This window comes from Momordica charantia (assembly GCF_013281855.1).
Source record: "Momordica charantia cultivar OHB3-1 chromosome 8 unlocalized genomic scaffold, Mcharantia_2.0 BLBB01000008.1, whole genome shotgun sequence".
Classification (NCBI taxonomy): domain Eukaryota; kingdom Viridiplantae; phylum Streptophyta; class Magnoliopsida; order Cucurbitales; family Cucurbitaceae; genus Momordica; species Momordica charantia.
Window position 1 is genome coordinate 1969219 of NW_028275166.1, and position 22262 is coordinate 1991480.

Sequence of the window (22262 nt, forward strand, 5' to 3'; positions counted from 1 at the left end):
AACTGAAAACTTCTTTTTTATGTTTTTATTTTGAGATAACTTTTTCGGTTTTAGAAACTTATTTATGCCTAAAATTTTCTAATTTTACACTTTCATTCGTGCACGTAGAATTTTATTTTAATTCTGATTTTAACCTTTATGTATTGTATTTACATTTATGGTTATTTATTTTTTTTATTTTTTTAAATATAAAAGATTTAATTCCCTTAATTCACTCCCATATTTGTGCTCAATCTTCAACGACAATTCAAAATCACATAAACATCTTTTGAAGTCTCAATAAACATATATCCGCATATTTAAAAAAATATTCAAAATCATAGTATATATCCACATATATACATTCAAAATCACTATAGTATATATCCGTATATCTCCATATATAAAAGTTGAGTTATAAGATATATCCACTTATATATCCGCATATATACATTCAAAATAACTATAGTATATATCCGCATATCTGCATATATACAAGTTGAGTTATAAGATATATCATAATCAAATCACTATACTATATATGCTCATATATACAATATTTCACACGAAATCAGATTGGAATGCAAACCTTTCAATCTGGAGATGAACTGTTATGGCGACTAAGAAAAATGGAGGCAACCGAAAATCAAGGCAGGCCGACGTCGGCCGAAGACAAAGGCTTTCAGAAACAACTGGAGAATAAGAATCGACAGAAATCTCCTTTCGAAAGCGGTCGCGAGATGAAATGCTCTTGCGACAAAGAAAAGTGGAGCCGACCGAAGAGGAAGACAGACAGCGACTGACGATCGGAGAAGAGGAACGGAGGATCAGAGGAAGGAAAACTGACGGTCGGAGGAAGAAAAGAAAAACGAGGAAGAAGAAAGGGGTGGGTTTAAAAAATGGATGATTTTTTGGAGTTTTGAGATTTTTTAATTTTGAAAAGTATCATTACCACATTTTAACGATTTGATCTTCCAATTTATCATTTTGGATTATTTCATGACAAAAGTGTAAATTTTATACTTTTCCATCCTTTTACGTAATTATGATTTCTAAATAGGCCGTACTAATCCCTTTTATTTTTTTGTGATTATTTGCTTCAACAGAATTAAACAAAATTAATGAAAGTGTATGCACAAATAGTTTGCTTTGAGTTTTTTTAGTCCGAGAGAGCATAGTTAATTGGTACCTATTTTCAATCAAGAGTTTGTGAATTTGAAACCTCGCCACACATGTTATACCTTGGTCCTGTGCTACAGTTCAAATATTGGTCAAAGCTGATTTGGGCTTTGTCATGTGTTAGCATGCATCATCTCATGTGCTACCTCTCTATTGTTTTGACAACAACCTTCCCATAAGTATTTCTTGATGATTTAGGCTCCAAAACCCAACAATATTAAATTGAGACATGTGAGTATTTGGATATAAGATTATTAGGTTAGGAAAAGTCTCCTATGGCAGGGGAAGAAGTGATATGTGATATATAAGATTTGACAAGGTATGAAACTTTTTGGGTGAAACCAATAGCAAATCTACGAGAGTTATGAGTTTAACGCTTACACCACCAAATACTTGATTAAGCTAAAGTTAGCTTAGAGATTTAGAGAGAAAATCAAAAGTTTATATGTCAAACTTGTAATATTAACCAAATAATCTTAAAACAATATAGACCTCATTGGAACTAAAGGGATTAAAATCATAAGCACTAAATTTGAAACTTTTCTTTTTGAATTCAACAAATCATTACCTTTTTATCTATTAAAATATTTTCAGATTGGCATTAAATATCTTTTTTTGGTACAACATGTGAGGATGGAGATCAACTTACAATTTCTTAGAGATATATGCCAATTATCGCTGAGCTACGTTCACTTTGACAATTGGCTACTGAATTGAAACTTAAAACCAAATATAAGGATTAAATTGAAACTTTTTAAACCATATAGATTTAATTCAACATTTTAAAACTATGTAGATTGAAATTAAATACTAAATTGAAAATTTTAAAATCATAAAACGGGAAATTGGATCTTAACCTAAATTATTAGAAACTAAATTGAAATTTTTAGAATTATTAAATAATTGAAAGAGGAAAAAAAAAGATGTAGCTAAACGTGAAGACTGAAGAGTTAGTGTTGGTTGGGCTGGGTTTAAATAATTAAACCGGCGACTGATTCCAAGAAGAAGGCTAAAAGAAAAAGAAAAAGTCAAAGTCAAAGTAAGTCAACAACTGGAGAGAGGAATCGCATTACCAATTAGGGCATCGGGTCTTCCATTAGACCCTCACGCGTAAACGTAAGCTTCCACGACTCACCCGCCGGCGCCCGCCTTGTTCTCTTCTCTTCTCTTCTCTTCATATAAATTAATCTTTCAATCCAAACCACACCCATTAACAACAACAATTCTGCATCTTCTCCATTCTCCAAATCCCTTTATTGTTACTTCTTCATCTTAATTTCAGAGATGGGTTTTAGAGGATTTGCTGAAGGAGGAATCGCTTCCATTGTCGCCGGATGCTCCACTCACCCTCTCGATCTAATCAAAGTTCGGATGCAATTGGACGGCGAGAAACCGCCCCTCCCCAATCTCCGCCCAGCTCTTGCATTCAACGCCACTCCTTCCGCCGCCGTTGTGTCGCCGGAATCTTTCCACATTCCGCCGCCGCAGCCGCGCGCCGGACCCATTTCGGTCGGCGTGCGGATTGTCCAGTCCGAAGGCGTCGCCGCGCTGTTCTCCGGCGTCTCCGCCACCGTTCTCCGGCAGACTCTGTACTCCACCACCCGGATGGGTCTCTACGACGTGCTCAAGACGAAATGGACCGACCCGAACTCCGGGAACATGCCTCTGGTTCGGAAAATCGCGGCGGGTCTAATAGCCGGCGGAATTGGGGCGGCGGTGGGGAACCCGGCGGACGTGGCAATGGTGAGGATGCAGGCCGACGGGCGGCTCCCGGCGGGTCAGCGGCGGAATTACAAGGGCGTGGTGGACGCGATAACGCGAATGTCGAAGCAGGAGGGAATCGGTAGCCTGTGGCGCGGGTCATCGCTTACGGTGAACCGCGCGATGATCGTGACGGCGTCGCAATTGGCGTCGTACGATCAGATAAAGGAGACGATATTGGAGAAGGGAGTGATGAAGGACGGGCTTGGGACTCACGTGACGGCGAGTTTCGCGGCGGGGTTTGTGGCCGCGGTGGCGTCGAATCCGGTGGATGTTATAAAGACGAGAGTGATGAATATGAAGGTGGAGGGCGGGGCGACGCCGCCGTACAGTGGGGCGTTGGACTGTGCGATGAAGACGGTGAAAGCGGAGGGGCCGATGGCTCTCTACAAAGGATTTATTCCTACAATTTCAAGGCAGGGACCTTTCACTGTCGTCTTGTTTGTCACACTTGAACAAGTTCGAAAGATTTTCAACCAATTTTGACTTTATGATGACCCAAATTGTGGGCGTTTATAATTTACATTATTAGAGATTCATTTCTATTCAATTTCAATAATATTAAATTTCAAATGAGAAGAAAATAATTCAAAAAAGAGCACTAATATATGATCACTTGAATATAATTCAAGTGGGTTATTTCTTCTGTTCTCGTTCATACAATGGAATATCACCTAATTCAAACAATAAACTTGGAAATAATTTAAAATGGTCATCTCAATTTTATGCTATGGGCATATAGAGATGATCCTTCCTATACAATATTTGAACTATTCACTGACCCAGAAGAAGAAATAGAAACCAACAAGGGAAATAAAAAAAAGAAAATCATCAGCTTTGACCAAGAAACTGGTTCCATCTGTACATCTTGGCTTCTTTTTTTGTTTTTATTTTTTTTTTCCAGTGTGAAGGTTCTTCACTTCACAGTTTGAGACCTCAGAGTCAAATTCAAATTTCAACCACTTCACAAGGCCAGAATAAACTGATAAATCAGAAGAGGTCTTCAAAACTCACTCAGTATCATCTGGTATTCAACCTTGGCGTTGCCAAAGGTCTGCTGCTGCTATCATTTCCAGGACCTTAATCTGTATCAAGGGGCAGATTGCCTTTCTGATCTTCCTCTATCCAAACTGCTCTGGCTTTGGCCTCCTGATCTTGTTCCTTTATCAGCATCCGATTTTCAGGCATGGCTGCCATCAGTTCCCGCTCTCTTATCGGAGTCCTGAATGGATTGGAGATTGTTGGCCATCTTGCTAGTTTCTGGACTTCGCATAGATTGCATGTCAGACCCTTGAATATCATTCAAATTTGGGCTCAAGCGCTGAGATTCAAGTCCCCTGCCCTTTTCGGAATTCTCAAACGGTTGGCCTGAGGCTCGGCCTCGGTCCATATTCTGGAGTTCATTTGCTATCTGGCTGCGACGCTCCTTCAAAAAGTTGAGTCTAGTCGTAAGCTTTGTCAATGCTGAATTAGTATGATTTGAACCCTGTTGTATTCATAATAAGTGAAACGTTAGAGAATAACAGCATCAGATTATAGGTAATCTGAGCATAACTCTACTAATTAAAGTAATTTATCTCCGACCGAGTTCGAATCCCCACCCTCACATGTTGTACTAAAAAAACTACCACGATCATATTAGTGTACAAAAAAAGTCAAGTGCTATCTAGCCATTGCAACAATGCAACAATATAAATAATGATCTTGACAAGGATTTCAAGATACATAGTTATGACAAATATAATTTTCTAGGCATCCATCCAGCAAAAATACACAAACATGAATCTCACACAATGACATTGTTATCTTTTTACAAAGCTTGATCGACTTACGTAAATATCAAATAATTTAGTAATAATAGTGAGATAAAACAAGCAACAAAACTGGGGCAACAGTTGAATCAAAACAACAACCTACCTCAACCCTCGCAGCAATTCTCTTAGCATTGACTATAGTCGCTAGCCTTGGTACTGTCTCAGAAGCAGATAAATTGGTCGGTGATCTAACATTGGCATTACGAGGATCAAGATTATGGTATGGAGGGGAATGTTTAACAATGGAAGATGATGGTTCCGTCTTCTTTTCATTTTCACTTTCTGCCTGACCCGATTGAATATCCTGCTAAAAGCACATCAGTGGGCTTAATGAATATCATCAATATGTTGACAAGCTAGACAACATGACACGTATCGAGAATTGGGAAGACAATCTTGCGATGCTCCTCAAGGCCTTAAAAAATAACTTAAATATGTGGCTACGATTCATGACTTCAACATGATCAAAATAGTAATAATAGTTCATGCCCACGATTTATGACTTCAACATGATCATAGATAGCATTCTAGTGAAGAAACAAGGTGTGATTAAAAATATGGAAATATGATGGGAACATGGGGGAGCCACCTGCCGTAAAGTTTGTTTATAGCTGAAGAAAGAAAAGAAAAAGGAAGAATGACGAGCAAGAGAGTTCGTTAACTTTTTGAGAGTGCGTGCACTAGAGTGGGCCCCCCATTTTTTCTGTTAGGTGGTCACAGCAATATGTCGTAAGGGAGGGTATTTGGTGAGGGAGAGGAAATTGTTTGCAACAGCCGGGAATTCCGGGAATTCAGTCTTTGTATTGGCCTTAGAGAATTTATCTTCAAGGAGGAGAGTGCTTGGCCTCTCAAAGAGTTGAGGTTTCTTGTTGTTCTTGTGTTCTGTTTTGGGTGATTAATTGAGTATTTTGCAGATAGGCCAACTGAGGCCTATCGAAATGTAGCTATTATACAATTAAATTCAGCTGAGGAGGAGACGTGCTTTGAGAATAACAGTGTTGTAGCAGTGATGTTGGTATCTATATCCGTAAAGAGTTATAATAAGGAATGAAGGAACTGGATATCTCTTATCAGGTCATTATCAAGCGTGAGAAAAAATTGGCGCTCACAACCTATTAAATCAACCTCCAAGTTCACAGAATGGACTGACACATGAGCAGCAAATAACTCTACAATTGACAAGAACAATCTATGTGCAAAGGTCAGTTTTGGTCGAAAGTGATTTACCTTATGCGAAGGGGCTAAAGCTCCAGCATCCTTCTTCTTATCCTTCCTGTACCCATTGAATCGTTAATCTCACATTAATAATTAGATTACTATCCACATAAGAAAAGGTTGAAAAAGATATGAACATTGACCCATGCAAAAAATACTAATATGATATCATACGTTTATAGAAGGAATGAACTTTCGGAAAAGAGAAACCTACAATTTTGCTTGATGATTCTGTCCTTGTTGGGAGACGTTACGTGAATCAGATGACAAATTATTTTTCTGTTCACGTAGCCTACCAAGCTGTCCTTCAAAATCATCCACCATGTTGTTTAGGTTGGCAATGTCTTTCTCTGCTTGATCTAGTTCTTCAAGATCTGCCTTTGTCTAAACGAATAGCTAACACATTATAGCACTGGAAATCTGTCACGTAATCCTACTAAATAGAATTAAAAGCATTAGACAAACTGACCTTTTCACTAATATTTGCTAAATTGGGTAACGGGCCTTGAGAAATTTTAAGTCCTGTTTCAAGAACCAGCCTCAGATCTCTCTCCCTTTGCAACTGTTCTTTTAGTCTTTCCACCTGAACACACAATTACTGATCACGATTTAGTCTTTATCTCATTAGTTAACTTTGCAACTTTAATAATCACTAGAATGTGCATAAACATGCTAAATTTTGTAATATAATAGTGGGCGTCCAGGCCAACTATGGTCCACCTTGAATAATCCACACAACTACTATTTCATCTTATAACATTTGAACTAAAAAGAACATACTAATTATCTTAGATATATTATGAATCTGATAACTTGGACCGAAGCCTAAAAGGTATCCCAGGCTAACATGTTTCTTTAAAAATTGGGTCAACATATGGTAGTTGGCAGAAACAAATGTAAATAAAATTACAAAACTCGAACTAATACCCTAAAAGGTATCCAAACTATAACTTGTTTCTTGGACTATTGGGTCAACTTAAGGTAGTTTGCAAAAACACAAGAAAAATTTACATAATTAAATAAAGTGCATTCTTGCTGCTAACCAAAAAATGAAAAGAAGAGTGCAGAGTTTGGAAAGAGTCAAAAGGGTTGAAATTTCCAGTTGCATAGACTTAGACACAGCAATCACATAATGGAGGATAAAGAAAATCAAACTAGAAAGCAGTGGGATTAATGGTCAATGAAGAGTTTACTTCTTGCTCAAGAGCTAGACGACGCTCCTGCAAGGCCTTCTTTCGGTTTTCCAGACTGGATTGCAGAATCGCATTTTCTTTAACCTGTAACAGGAAATATTAAAGTCTTGTAAAGATTGAAGAACCAGAAATGAAACACCAGGAAAAAAGGGCACTGAGGATCCTTTACCTCCTCCGAGATTTTATTTTGCAGTTCACATTTAGTAGCCTCAAGTTTCTGGATTTCAACCCTGAAACAAGTACAAAAAGATGTCAAAGAATATCTACGAGACAAAGGATAATGAAAAATTTAGGTGTCGTGGAGAACCTTCTATTAAACAAATATATATTAGAAAGAAAAAAAAAATTAACATGTGCAAAAATGACCATTTCCCAAGACGTTCAAGGTTAATGTTGTAAGTATTTGAAGAGATTGGTATAATGTATAACAATGTGATCGGTGATTTTGCAGGAAAAAGAATGTAATCGGTGTAATTGAGAACTCTAGATGAGTATATCAACTTGTCTTTTCCAATTGAACTATCGCAGTTACAGTTATAAGTACAACTTCTAAATGAATATAGAAAATATTTACCTAGGAAAAAGTTACTATGATAAAGAAAGAAATTAAGAAATTCTTTTTTGAAATAATCTAACAAAGAAAACGCACAAGAAAACAATGCTGTCGACAATCTAGAACATGTAAGGAAAAGTCTCATGATCATAAAACTCAATCCAAATTCCAAACAATATCACCCACCCCACAGCATTTTCAATTCATATATTTGGACTAGTCTTGAAAATTTCAGAGTAACGAAGTCATTAAGAATTATTATGCAGTAATGAACAAAAAGATTTTTAAACCCTGAATTGAAATAATCAGGAAATGTCATACCCAGTCCTTAGATGGATGACTGGTGAAGAAAAAATAAACCAAGGTGATTTTTTGTTAAAGAAAAATTACAAGGAAATGTAAATTCCAATCCACATTCCTCAATTTCTATGGAAAATTTGATTGTAGAACAATCATTCCCTATAAATATAGGAAATGATACAAACAAAAGAAACAAAAAGAAACCAGAGAAGCATAATATATATATTATACCAGTGTTTGATAATTCATACTACACAAGGACTCTTGCTAATGGCAATGCAAAATATGGATCATCACTTACTCTTCATCGGGTGCATAATCAATGGATTCCATGGAGAGGTTCTTCTTTGCCTGCGCTTGTGTCAAAAAGTAAAGCTAGTTAAACTAGCAGCAGAAACATGAAAAGGAAAATGCTAGATTTAAAGAAACATATGAAGAAGAAAATCCAAATGTATCTATAGCAACAACAAAAACTATAGTCTATGTTGCACCCTAGGAAGAAGGTGAGGGTTGAGCAAAATGGGATGCAGAAGGCTTGCAGGAAATGGGGGAGAAAAAAGGAGTGTCGCTGTCAATGAAAGTTTTACTCACAGGCGTGCGTCCCCAAACAGTGAGACGCCTTGACATGTGGGAACTTCTATTAGATGTAGTTGGAGAACCTTCAAAGCTATTTGCCTCTTCAGATGGAAATTCAACTTCACAAGACTTGTCATCCTGGATTGGTGAACCACCTCTACCTGGATCAACTTGGTCCTGGTTGCGCTGCTTGCTTCGAACTTCTCCATGTCTAGGCAAAGAAGTTTTTGAGGAACTTGATGAAAAGCTTGGTTTTGTTCTATTTAGATCACACTCATCAGAATTCTTCGAAATAATACTTGATACTTCAATGCCCTGCAGTATAATAAGAGTAAATATTGTCATCTTTTCCGATTGATGCTTGATTAAATTTTGTCATTGGACCCAGCCAGTTGGGAAAAGAATCGGTCAACTCATTCTGAACCATTCTAAAAGCAAGAGATCATATTTCAAAACACGACAAATGTAAACTTGGAATTGGACTATTTTGCATCTGAATGAAGTTATCTGATGATGATGAGCCGAATGAGCTGACAAATCAAACTGACTTACATTAGGGGGGAGACAGTGTATCAAGTGAGGTTTGTAAGGGCATTTCTGCCCTTACATGCATGGATACTCTTGAGTCTGACAGTAAAGGGAACCAGAAGCCATGAAGGAAGGAGATTGGTTAGAAGGCTATGTTGGAGAAAAATACTGAATAAGAGTATGTAGTAGTAAGGGAGAAAGCCTCTGTCAAAAGAAAATGGGTAAAGGAGAGAGGCATCTTGAAAAATTAGTACGTAATGTGGGGCTCTTGACTTTCCTGCTTCTTATGTGTCTAATAATTTTTTTCCCTCCTAATTTTAACTAAGATGTTGATAGAATTTCTAATCTGATTATCCAGAATGGAACCTACTTCGTCCCCCCAGAAGGATGAAAATGGAAAATAAGTTAAAATAAAATAAAAGCTTGTAGTGTAATATATGGTCAGATATCTCTTATCAAAAAATTATATATGGCTAGATATCAACTCTAGGTTAATAGTACAAGAGGATTACGGTGATATTACCATTTTGCAGACTTTTACAGGATGATGGTGATAATACCATTTTATCAGATATCTATGTATCTCAGTTGAGAAAGTATAGAGACATGCCTTATTGTCATATAAATCATGCTTTTCAGATTTAACACTTCCACTACAGGTTCCATTTGATTCAATCTCCTCGTCTGTTTCTGCATCAGAACCAGTGGCATCATCTTGTTCTTCATCATCATAAGACAAATCATCATCAGTTGCTTCCTCACTCTCACTTCCACTCTCTTCGTCAGAGTACAATATAGGGGACATAGAACCTTCCTGCAATCACACTAGTAACTTATGGATCTCAAATTACAAGGTGACTAACTTTTCAACTATTTTTAACTATGACAACTAAATACATGAAATTAGATTCCTTTAGATCATTTAAAGATTTTTTCGCAGTCTTACATCTTTTTATAGGAAAAAAAATATATATTTCAAAACAATATGCTACATCCGATATTTTTATTTTCTTTTTGGAGCAACCACAAAAATCATGAGTATTCAGAAATAAAACTAGCTAGGCCGAGAGATGCACATATGTGCACATAGACGCACTCAAAAGAGAAGAATGCATTACATCCACCAAGTTGAAACCAAACTTTTATCCAAAATGCAACATGACATCCCTCTCATGGCATGCTACCTCATCATAGATTCATAACAGTTAAAGATCAAGTCAAAGTAGAATATACAAAAAAGTAATAATAATAATGTGATCAAAAAGCAAAAAACTAAATAATAATAATAATATGTAGTAGTGTATAAATTACAAATTACTGCTTCTAGGTGGTGTCTAAACAACCAAAAATTCTTTTGTAATCACAGTTTATCTATGTCAGCAGAGATTAGAAAGCTGTACTTATATAGGTCTTTTGGGAAGGGGGATTTCTCATCCTTTGTCCTTAGACTGTAATCAATTTATATAATCTTTGGTTTCTTACCAAAAAAAAAATATATATATATATAGTAGTAATAATAATCCTTCTAGCCTTCTCGTGCATATCTACATCATACTAGAAATTTTGAAATATAAGAACAAATACAATAGTTACCCCAAAAATTTTGCCATACTCCTCCAGTAAAGTAATAACTATGGCTTGAGCATGGTTTGCTGCTGCAGCTGCACGCAGAAGTTGAATAGAACCATCACCCCCCACATCAAAATCAGTTTCAATCTCACAATCACCAGCTAAAAGAGGACGAAGGAGTAAGGGAGCCATGCAAGCTGCCACAGCTGAAGAGCTCATTCGATTCACAGCTTTATGAGAAGCTACAGTTTGCATCATCATGAGAATTCTGAGGCAGGAGTAAGAGAGAAAAAATTGTGAACAAAAAGATGCATCTAAAAGCTAAATCGGTACCAAAAGGGTGACTGGAACAAAAGAATTACTTTCTGAAGTAGAAAATGACTAAATTTCCCTATGAGATATGACCATTTGAACATGCAACAGGAGTACCATTAAAAGTATTTTGTTTGATCGCCAGAGATTAATAGGAGCGTGACACAAGAAAATCATGAAGAAATGCCCCATGAACGTCTGCACAATGAAATCTTTAACACTTCAAGGCCTATAGCATTGGTAATTAAAGATTGCAAAAGATCCCTCCATAAACTCTTGGAAAACTCATAATTTGAGAATAAATGGTCTTGGTCCTCCTGACCATTGCAGACTTTTGACATTGGTATGTCCCTCGTCATAACATACTCCTCCCATCAATCTATATCTGTTAAAGACGCATTCAACTTCAATGTAACATTTTCTTACAGTCTCTAAAATGGTCCAACCTACAGGACTACTTGATAAAGTCTATTTAGAACAAATTTTATTTTACTCCCAAACATTGCATGACTTATATATGCCTAACCATCACACATCTGACATCCAAGTCAATCCGTGTTTGTCTACAAACTAGCACAAATATCTATCAAAATAGCATTACAATTTACAATAAATCTTATCTACCAAATTCTCCATAACGGAGAACTCACAAGATTTTTTTTATAAGAACTCACAATATAAACACACATGACAGACAATAGACAAATTCTACATGATGTAAAATGGTCAAAACTTCGAATAAACTACAAATAGCTCTTTTAGACTCAAAGATCTTATAGCTGACACATCTATAAAATCGCACATCGGCACTTGATCTTGGGGACAGCATAAGGTGGATTCAAACATAAATTATAAATATATGGTTACATTGCTTATGATCAAAAATAGATTATAATCACCAACATTGATTCTCTCTATCAACTTTTAAATTTAAAATAAAAAAGAATCACAAAACAGAAAAAGCAAGGCTATAGATACCTCTGCAGTAAACGGCGATTTGGTTCTGGAAAGGTTTCATATATTGCAGATCGCATAGCATTTACTCTGATACCTCGATCAGTTTCTAGTATGGAGTATACAGCACAAAAATAAGAGAGAACATATTTTAAACTACAGCTATTTATAAAAAATAAATAAGGAAAAAAAATAGGTGGCTAGAAAAGACAACATAAAACTCGTTGAAAAGATTATAAGAATAATGAATAAAATGAGAGAGAGATCTTCCAAAAAAAAACAAAAAGGATGCTGTTAGACCTCTGGTAACTAAAGTTCGTGTTAGAAAGGGTAGAATGTATAAGGATCTTACTCCTAGTTAGCTTTAGTAACTGTTTTAAGAAGATAATTGTGTGGGATATACATACTATAGGGGCAAGAAAAATTAGTTCGGTGTGTTCTATTTTGTGAGTTCTTATGTACTTTTGGAGAAATGTCGGCCCTCTTGAATTGGCCAACAACAGATAGGTTGTAATCTTCCTTCGTGTTTATCATGTTGTTGCTTCTGTTCTATTGAAAGCATTCTTACTCTCCTAGATGTGTCTCTGCACGATCCGGTTTTGATGTCAATTCAAATTGTGCTACCCACAGTGTGTGAGTGCTTGTGTGCATGTGCGCACCAATGATCTGATCCACACTAGGCATGTTATACTTATAGAATACTGAAGGAAAACTTTGAGACAATTGAGATTTTTCCAGCAAGATATCTACTTCGGAACTTTAACGTAATCAATTTGCTTTTATTTCAAGCTTCAGTTAATTTGTTACTTTCCAAGGATGGTAGCAGAACTTATTTAGATACTAAACTTCATTTGTTATTGTAAAGTATTCTTTTTTTTTTTTATTTTAAACTATTCTAGTTGTATTTTTTCCCTCATCTGATCAATGACATTCAGAGGCTGGGTGGTTCTATCAGTCTGTAAATTTCATTTTCTTTCATCTCGAGAACATTGACCCTAATAAAACTAAAGTGCTGCTGAAGTCGTCAATCAAATTTTCTTTTTAACAATAATCCTAACTTCCACAAAAAATAATGAATGACCAAAAGCCAGATCATACTCAAAGAAAGACCCGAACTCAAAAAAGAGTCTGTCTTCTTCTGAAATTTATAGAGACAAATGGGCATTCGAAGTAAAAAAAGAGAGAGAGGCAATAGGACATTCTTTAGTAGACATTTAAGAGTGAAAAATTATAGCTTCACATTTTTTACGTTAAAATAATAATAATAATAATAGGTTATGAAATGAATATGAAAACAAAACAATGAGTTTGATCCCAGATTTTACAGGGTAAAAATTCTCATGAATCAAAATTAATAAAATTATTAGAATGTAATCGATAAACAAATATGTTTTCAAGCAAATATATTTTACTCCACACGTGCACATTCTAGTTTTGTTTTTAAAAAATAGCATGTCACTAGTATATTTTTTTATTTGCATCTGTATTTTTATGCTTTCGTCATTTCTCATTTATATGTCATGATTTGTCTTGTGAAAGAATGTATAAAAAGTTGTCCACCTGACACATGGAAACTTAAATTATTTATTAAAATTAGGTGCTCCAATGGTGTACTTACTGCATGCTTCTAGTAATGCGTTACAGCAAGATGCTGGAACTGGAGATGATGGTAACTCCCGGATGACATACTGGAATAGCACGTAAAAGACATTAGATGGAAGAAGATTTCTACAGCAGGCAACAACTATTTGTGAAAGGATTGCTATCAGTATTCAAATTTTAAATAACTTTTCTACCTTCACGCAGTCAGCAACGACATGTGCATCTTCTTCTGGAGAAAACTCACATTTTCCTGCAGAATAAATAAAGCATGAACAAATAATATTTCTGATAAGGAGCTCTTCACAAACTATCTTAATTCTTAATGTTTAAGATTCCAGTCATAAGAACCGACATATTGACCCCATTGACATGAATTTTTCAAAAGTCAAATTAAAAAGAATATGAGAAGAGAACCGTAAACAAGGCCAGTAAATAAGTATAACTACAATCATGTAGCAATATAAAGAAAAGACTCCAAATATCACAGTTAACAACCACCTAATCTTTTGTGGGTAGTTTGGGGAAGTATTTGGAAGTGTACTATTCATCCCATCAGTAGGTGAGAAAATAAAGTTGTGAATTTTGTCAGTCGTATGGACTGAAACATAATGACAACAGCAAACTTAAATCTGGACGATCATTACAATAATCAAATAACTACCCTGCTCATACTCCCGCAAACGACGTTCAACATCATCAACGTCTGCAGCTTGTCGCAAAATGCCTTCTACTTTGACTCCTATTATTAATTCAGATCCATTAGTTCAAAAATTAACCTATAATATAAGATTTTTGGCAGAAAAATAATTTCATATGCTAGATTAATCTACCATGGTCCTCTATAAACCTAAGGGCTTTCTCCAGAAAAGAGGGAGTTCCATCAACATCTTCCAAAGCAAGCAAAATTGGCCTGCCAAGGACCCTTGGTCTTACAAGCTGTGGTTGGCTATCCTTCGCTGGAAAAGATATATAGAAATCATCAATGAATCAATGAAGAGAAGAATGAAGAAAAGCATGGAAGTTACTGAAGTTGAAATATATTACAAACACGGACCCATGGATCAAATGACAATTAAACAAAACAAACCAATCTATTTATTCAATGTATAGGTGAAACTCCGAGTAAAGAACTAAGTGAGAGAGATAAAAAGATCATGAACGCATCACATAAATATCAAACATGAACAAACCCAAAAACTAATACATTTAAATACATGAGAACAAAGCATCAGAAAAAAGTTTTCTTTGCAAAATTTCTAACATATATAATTATTTAATTAGATATAATAGTTTTTCCATCATCGCGTTACTTGAATTTTGGTACATTCCCATGCATCACCCAAACAGGACTGTGAAAGTTCGCAGTTATACATGAGCAGAATACACACAATATTCACTAAATCAAAAGGAAAAGCTTCTGGAAAATGTAACCACGTGAAGGATATACAGCCTAAATCCAATGTAGACTATAAGTCTGAATTGTAGCTTAATCCGTTAATGGTACAACCTTCTCTTGCGCAGTTATGCTAACAGGACAAACATTAAAAGAACTGAACAAACACTGGAACTACGAACTAGAAATAAAATAAAATAAGTGGTCTCCAAAGACAACTGGATGAAAAAGCATACACGGCTCTGAAGACCCATTATTTGGCTCAATCTTATCATTCTTCAAGATACCATTAGCATGGCCAGTACTAGGTGCCTGTGCCAAAGCATTTTCCAGTGCAGCCTTCCACTCATAGAGATCCTCCAATGTTTCAGCCTGCAGAGCATTAGATAACATACGTTGCAGCAGGCTGTGAGGTACATACAAGATGAACAAAAACACCCTTCATTTACTTTTGATCCATTTTAAATACTTTCAACTTCTTTCTCTGAAGAGCGTCCAATCCAAGTTAAAATGAAGTTATATTGCAATCCAAACTATGCCCTATATTTAAGAACGCTTGTCAAAAATTAAAAAAACAAATCTAAGAAATCAATTCAAGACTCCAACATCTGCATTTTTTCATGACACTAATCTCCTTAATGGACTTGAGAATTTTAACAAGCTAATGTTTTAGATAAATTAAATGAAGGATGCTAGAAAACTTTTACAGTGAGCATTGACAAACTTGTATGTCAATCGTAGGAAAGTGAACAAAATGATAGAACAGAAGACACAAATGAAGAACCTAAAAGCTTATAGAGGCAAAGAGAAAAGTCTCACTTCAGCTAAAGAAATGATAGAAGGAAAAAGGTGGTACAGAGAGAGAGAAAGATAGCACCTTGAGTGTGAATGCCCGTCCTTCTCGACCATCAGGAAAGAGCACAGTCAAGAGTTTTTTTTCACTTTTCACAACAACACTTGAAAATGTATGGTAATACCACTAAATTAGTGTGCTGCCCTAGTTTCCTTGTAGAAATAACTCAAGCACATCTAAATTCAGAAAACAAGCTAACCTGCCTGAATTGTTGAGATCAATGCCACCAAGAGTCAAGTTCACCTCACCTCCTTTTTGAGGAACAGCATTCTGAAAGGTAGAGAAACAATAGACTAAATGTTCAAAACTCAAAGCTTCAGAAGGAAATAAAAAAGATAAAGAATCAACCATAACAGATAGCATGCAATACACATGTATCTATCTTGTGCACAACACAAACAAATTAAAAGTGATATTAAAATCACTTCAGCTCTCATCTTCTTGGTGGTGCTTTAGACACAGGAAATTCTTTTGTAATTATAGCCTCTCCTTGATTATTCAAATTCAAGATTGGAGAGTTCTTCTCAAGTAGCTTTCTGTTTGGGAGAGGGTCCTCTCAGCTCCTTGCCCCTATGTTGTTTTCTTTCTCTTTTTTGTCTATAAAAGGTTCTTATCCAAAAAGAAAAAAATCACTTCAGCTTCTTTTTATGCGACAGAGAGATTACTAACTCCCAGTGGCTCATCCTCCCACTTAAAACATGGTCATGAAGCTAGCTCTAAATCACCCAAATTAAATGAAATTCAAAACCAGACTCGGGCAAAAGATCAAAAAATAAATATACAGTGAAATTAACTCTTCTAGCCTTCAAATCCTAAATAAATAAATAATCCAATGATATAAATATCTAAAGAACTATTTAGAAGGTAATTGCAACAATCATGACCAAATATAAAAAGTAAAACCACTTACTGGATCACTTCGAAAGAAAACCAGTGAAGTACGTGTTAGAATGAACCATCGCTTTTTCCAGGACGTCCATCCAATCCCTTTTTTTTTTGGGAAAAAGAAAAGGACAATTATTAAGGCTCAATTCTCAAATCTTATTATTGCAACCAAGTGTATTAAAGTTTATAAGTTGAGTAGACATGGAAAAGAAACATCAAACTGAAATATAATCTGCACAAAAAGACATTTAAGGTGATTGCAATAACTGAACCGATAACTACAATCAAACAAATTAGATGTATTGGGAAGAAAGGACTAGGTAAAAACACACATAAGTTGATTACATAAAAACCAGAACAATGTATATGTGAATAGTAGGAACAAATTTCAGGGCACTGTTAACTTTTCCAATTTCTCTCTTTTTTTTTTTTATTTTGGTCCAGTAAGAAACATAATTTTTTCAACTTCAAGGAGTATAAATCAACACTTGTCACTACTATGAAGAATCGATGCTCTAAACGCCTAACATGAAAGGTGTAAGGTGTATCCCAAAATCTTGCTATCTCACACTTAATATAATATAATTACATATTTCCCTAATAAAACACACCTTTAGATGATAAGAAAAGTGGTCCACTCTTGAAAACCTGCAATACAGTTAAACACTTCAGTTATGTAGCTTACAACTTTCCTCCACAAAACATACATGAGAAAAACACAACCTGCTACACGTGATAAATAGATAGTTATATTGCTTATAAAGTTGCGACTCTTCTGAAACATTTGTTGTTACCGGCTGAAGTCTTGGCACTGTTCTGATTCAATCAATGATGGAACTATATAGGTTGGTAAACATAAAACGTTCCTTTCATTTTCAGAGCAGATGCAACAAACGGTGACGTCCAATAAATATCAAAGTCACTAAACGCTAATGCCAAAAACTCATTTTGCCTCGGTCTCTACAGAACTCAGTAATATCAGCTCCTCAATCATTACAGCTAATGGAATATATTATTTTCTAATTTTATTATTACATCCAACATTCACAGCGGCAGACTAACTGCCAGTTTGTTTTATTAGCTAATTACTCTTCATTTTGTCAAACTCTAATTCCCAAAGTTTCTTTGCAAGGAATCCCAGAACCATAACTTCCATCTCGCACTGTAATTTCATGCGACGCCAATCAAATTAATTTGTTATACTTGTAACTTTAGCAAAGGAGTTAATCCGCTCGTCCAAAATACTTATTGAACAATCATTTTAACGAAATGCCAACACGCAGACTTTGCGAAAAGCAGGAGCATATAAATGAAATCTCGACGTCAAGCCATTGAGGAAATACGACGAATACTTGAACTGCGAAGGATCAAATTCAAAATACAAAAGAAGTAAAGAAATTAACAAGCATTAAAAAAAAATTACCGTGTTGCCAACACGAGCACCAGATGAAGGATCGTGTGGAGGAGGCGGCGGCGGAGGCGGAGGAGCGCCGCATTCTCCCTACAACACCAAACGATAGGTTCAAGTGTATACATATTCATCTCAAGACAAATACCACGGACATTTACGGAAGGCAAAAAACCAAACCAGTAGAAATCAAAACGATCAAAAACACGGTACGCTTCAAGCTAATGTGAAAGAAACAAAAAAAAAAAAAACCTGAGAAGGCTCGGCGTTTCGGTTAGCCATCTTCGTATCCGCAAATCAGAGCACCATATCAATCAGCAAATCAGAAGAGCGATGGTTACGAAAACATAGCTGAAACATCCACAGATAAACCAGGAAAGATCCTAAAACACCCTAGAGAAAACGGAATCAAAGTTTTGGAAAGAATGCGTTTCATTCCGCCAACGTAAAGGACAATGTAGGTGACTACAATGATTCTAACGCAAAGCGGAATTGAAAATAATACCTCGAATTTGAAAAAGAGAGAGGGAAAGAATTTTCTCTTCCGTGGAAGGAGAAGAAAGGAGAGCGAGGTGGAGGGGAGGAGCGTAAAGTGAAACAGAGACTTTTGCGTCTCTCTCTTCTGTTTCTCTCTCTTCTTTCTCTCTCTCTCTCTCTTGCTTGAGCCAGAAATGTTCTTCAACGGAAGCCCGGAGGTCAAGCAAGCGCCGAATGGGCGGCAGTTGTACACGTCACCCGATTTCCTGGTCCTTCTCTACGGACTGCAAACGTGTAGGAGGGAAAGAGAGGAAGGACGTTTCTGTAATTTTCACCTTCTGACTTTTTTTTTCTCTCTCTTCACATCTCAATCTCTGCCCTTCCTTTCGAGGTTTGTCCGGTGGGTGGGGTCGTTTCCTTCCTACGTTTGAGGGAGCATTGCAAGGGATAATGTGGGACCCTCTTGTGGCCCGCGTCTGACGTGGACGGTTCAGATTCGATCTCCTTCACGCTTGGTGGCAGGGGCGATAATAATTCTCAAAGCATCATCATATCTGGAAAAATAGAGGAATAAAATTTATTTATTTTAGAAATATACAAAACATTAAATAAAATATATTTAAATACTGTTTTTCTCTACATTTATTTTGTTAAAAAAATGAGAGAGTATATCAATTTTAGCGCTAAATTTTGTTATGTATGTATTATTTTTATCTAAACTTTCAATTTTATTGGGTTCTACCTTAAATTTAGATAAATATTAAATATTACAATATTCACATTAAATTCTATAAAGTATTATAGTGTTCAACCCTTTTCATTTGAAATTTTGATGGAAAAAAATTATTTTTATGCGTGGCAAATAAATTATAGAACATTTATTTGAAATTAAATTGTCGGGATTAAGACAAAAACAATAGATTTTTTTTTTCGAATTTTGTAAGTTTTGACATAATTATTTAATGGCAATTTTATGCCTTCATCGAACTTAATTTTGTGTAAAGTTTGATTTTCATTAGATTAATGAGCTTTATTTAAGTTTTTTTATTAGAATTAATGGTTGAATTAACAAAACTTCCTAAATAGTAAAAATTGCAACATGTATTTAACCCTATTATTTAATTTAACAAACTAAAAAATGTACGACAAAAAATGATATAAATAACCAAGTTTAGAGTTAAAAAGTTATTTTTCCCCTCAAGATTACAACAAGAGTATACATAAATTTGTGTGGTCAAAAATTTACCCACTAAATCTTACTTGGACTAAATCTTGGTACAAGTTAGACATATTAAGATATATATAATCAGTCAAAGGTTCGAATTTTCACCACATATATCGTTGAACTTAATAAAAAAAAACTTAGTTTATCCTAATGAATTTTATAGTCTACTTAACATGACTCACGTAATAAAGCATTAGTGGAGTGGGTAAGCCTTATCAAATGTACGTGTTCAGATGTTATAAGAGATTTGATTTTTTATTTTTAGTATAACAACACATAAAATGGGAACACAATTACAAACTTATGATATGTTGATCGAAAATAGGTCTTAGCCATCTCAGTTTTGTTTGGGGTTAGTTAATAAATGGAAATAAATTGATAGAGAAAAATGTTTGTTTTTGTATGTTTAAGTACAATGATGAAATACTGTTTAAACGAGCATAGACAAAAAATATACCATCACCAACCAAAAAATCGTACTATCACCGACTCTCCATTGATAATTTGAGACTCCATAGCTAAATATTGACGTATTATTTCAAACCAAAAAATTGTAAGTTCCGATTGTCAATTGTTTTACTAAAAAGAAATATACAATGATGGAAGAAAAAATATATAAAAATAAAAAATGGAACAATTATTGATGTGTATGAAGTAACGGACACCAAAACACACGGGGGGCAGGAAATGGAGTGTCGAAATAATTAGTGGGTTTGAATTGTGGGCCATTTAGTACCCCACCAAAGCTGATGGCCCAAATTGGGCCCAGCCCAGTATTACAACTGGAAGCCCAACCCCCACCTTGGTGGGTTCTAAGAGGCGATAAAGTACAGTTATGCAAACAAACACGTTGGAAGCAATTTTCAGATTACAGTTCGAACTTTTGGATGCAATGGCAATAAAGATGGGACTGACAAAAAAAAATAATAAGAATCCGATGTGCCATTTATTGTTTTGTTTTATTTCATTATTATTATATATACATATTCAACCATTACCTACCTTTTGATGATAACATGTACCATTTTTGTTCAAGTTAGTTATGGTTTACTCATTCATTAGATTTTTTCAACTGGCCGAACTTTAAAAGACGAATAGCACACCAATATGAATATAGCTTGATGACAAATACATATAACTAATTAATTTGAGTTTGGATGTCTAAATCTTTATTGTTGTATCAAAATAAGAGTTGGCTGATACAAAATACACAAGTTGAAGTATTGTTGTATCAAAATAAGAGTTGACTGATACAAAATACACCAGTTGAAGTGTTTAAGCTCTTGATTTCATTTGTTTTTAATATAAGAATATATGTGGTTGATAATGTATTAATAAATATTATGTGTACTTTCTTATATGAATTATTGTTGTCTCTCCGGTAGACTTTTTATTGTTGTTATTTATTACTTACTTTTAGCTATCTACTAGTGGTATAAAATTAAATGATGAAGAATGCAAGTCTCTTTGCTGCACAATCAATAGAAAGCATTGTACTTAGTTAACAAAATAAGTTTTGATGAAATTTCACACTGAGTGTAAATAGATAAATCAAATATATTATCTTAAAATCAAATATGACGGCCATGAGAAATCCACTTTGTACCTTCGTTTCGTCGTCAAAGCCTCTTCTCCTGTCCAAACTCTCTTAATGAGTCAAGCAAGCAATTTGAATACGGATTATGAACATGCCCTTATCTTAGCCTTACCCGTTCGATTTATTATTCTAAAGTCGAAGTCGTTTTGTTAAGTCAAATTGAAAGGTTGGTTTTGTCAGTGAAACAATGGAAAGAGAGATCGGACCAACTCTACAACTTTTAGGCTAATTAAAAGCCAAAACAAAAGAAAAATATCGACACGACGGTCAACAAACAAAGGAAATTAAAACACTCCCCTCTTTCATTTTTTGTTATTTAAGCGAAAATGATGAAAACCAGATCGAACTCTAAAGTTAAGCCTTTCATTTCATTGTTCAAGCTCTTTCACATGAGTATTGTCCAACGTAATTTTAGTTTCTTTTTTCATTTTTTAATTCGAAGAGGTTGGATTTTTAACATTGAATTGTTGTTTATGTTAACTTTAGAAAAATCAAGAATTACTTATTTTCTTAAAATGGGAGGTTTGCAAATCTTTAATCTATAACTCTATTATTATTCCTAATTTCAATGGTGGGATCTCTTGTTAGTTCAAAAAAAATAAAATGATTGTACCAGTTGTTTATTTTTTAAGATAGTTGTGGTTGGGTTTTTATAGTAATTTTATTGTTGTGTTTGGATATTTTATATGATCCACCCTCATTGATCTCAATGTGATTGCTCTAGTTTGTTTGAAGAGAAAATAAAATAAGATTGTTAACTTTTTTTTTTTTCGAAAATCAAGATTGTTAACTAATAATTAAATGGAAAAGAAAAATCATCGCCAAGTTAAATTATAAAATAAATTTGAAACCACCTGACAATTTTTCAGTTAAGATATTAAACAAAAAA

At 35.0% G+C, this 22262-nt stretch overlaps 1 protein-coding gene and 1 pseudogene across 1 annotated transcript; one reads left to right on the forward strand and one right to left on the reverse strand.

Annotated features, from left to right (window-relative positions):
• Positions 1–2137: 2137 nt before the first annotated feature.
• Positions 2138–3492, forward strand: LOC111004841 (mitochondrial uncoupling protein 5 pseudogene; annotated as a pseudogene).
• Positions 3493–3503: 11 nt separating this feature from the next.
• Positions 3504–18902, reverse strand: REN1 (Rho GTPase activation protein (RhoGAP) with PH domain-containing protein). Its single transcript, XM_022276059.2, has 24 exons — positions 18580–18902; positions 18327–18425; positions 18090–18167; positions 17278–17314; positions 16692–16768; positions 15981–16051; positions 15806–15884; positions 15165–15300; positions 14366–14491; positions 14197–14274; positions 13730–13785; positions 13552–13621; positions 11958–12042; positions 10692–10935; positions 9709–9912; positions 8586–8885; positions 8296–8345; positions 7311–7371; positions 7142–7225; positions 6418–6531; positions 6163–6332; positions 5961–6006; positions 4837–5040; positions 3504–4405 (listed from the first exon to the last, which is right to left on the reverse strand). Exons 2-24 carry the CDS (start codon positions 18354–18356, stop codon positions 4100–4102), a joined length of 2706 nt encoding a protein of 901 aa, XP_022131751.1. The 5' UTR covers positions 18357–18425; positions 18580–18902; the 3' UTR covers positions 3504–4099.
• Between the last annotated feature and the right edge of the window lie 3360 nt (positions 18903–22262).

Bases quoted from the DNA above. Each gene is read 5' to 3' on its own strand.
- REN1 (XM_022276059.2), bottom strand. From the start codon at position 18,356: ATGGCTAACCGAAACGCCGAGCCTTCTCAG. The intron at 12,043-13,551 runs GTAAGTACACCA...ACTCCATACTAG, and splicing joins CGCATTACTAGAAGCATGCA to AAACTGATCGAGGTATCAGA. The intron at 5,041-5,960 runs GTAAATCACTTT...ATGTGCTTTTAG, and splicing joins CTTTAGCCCCTTCGCATAAG to CAGGATATTCAATCGGGTCA.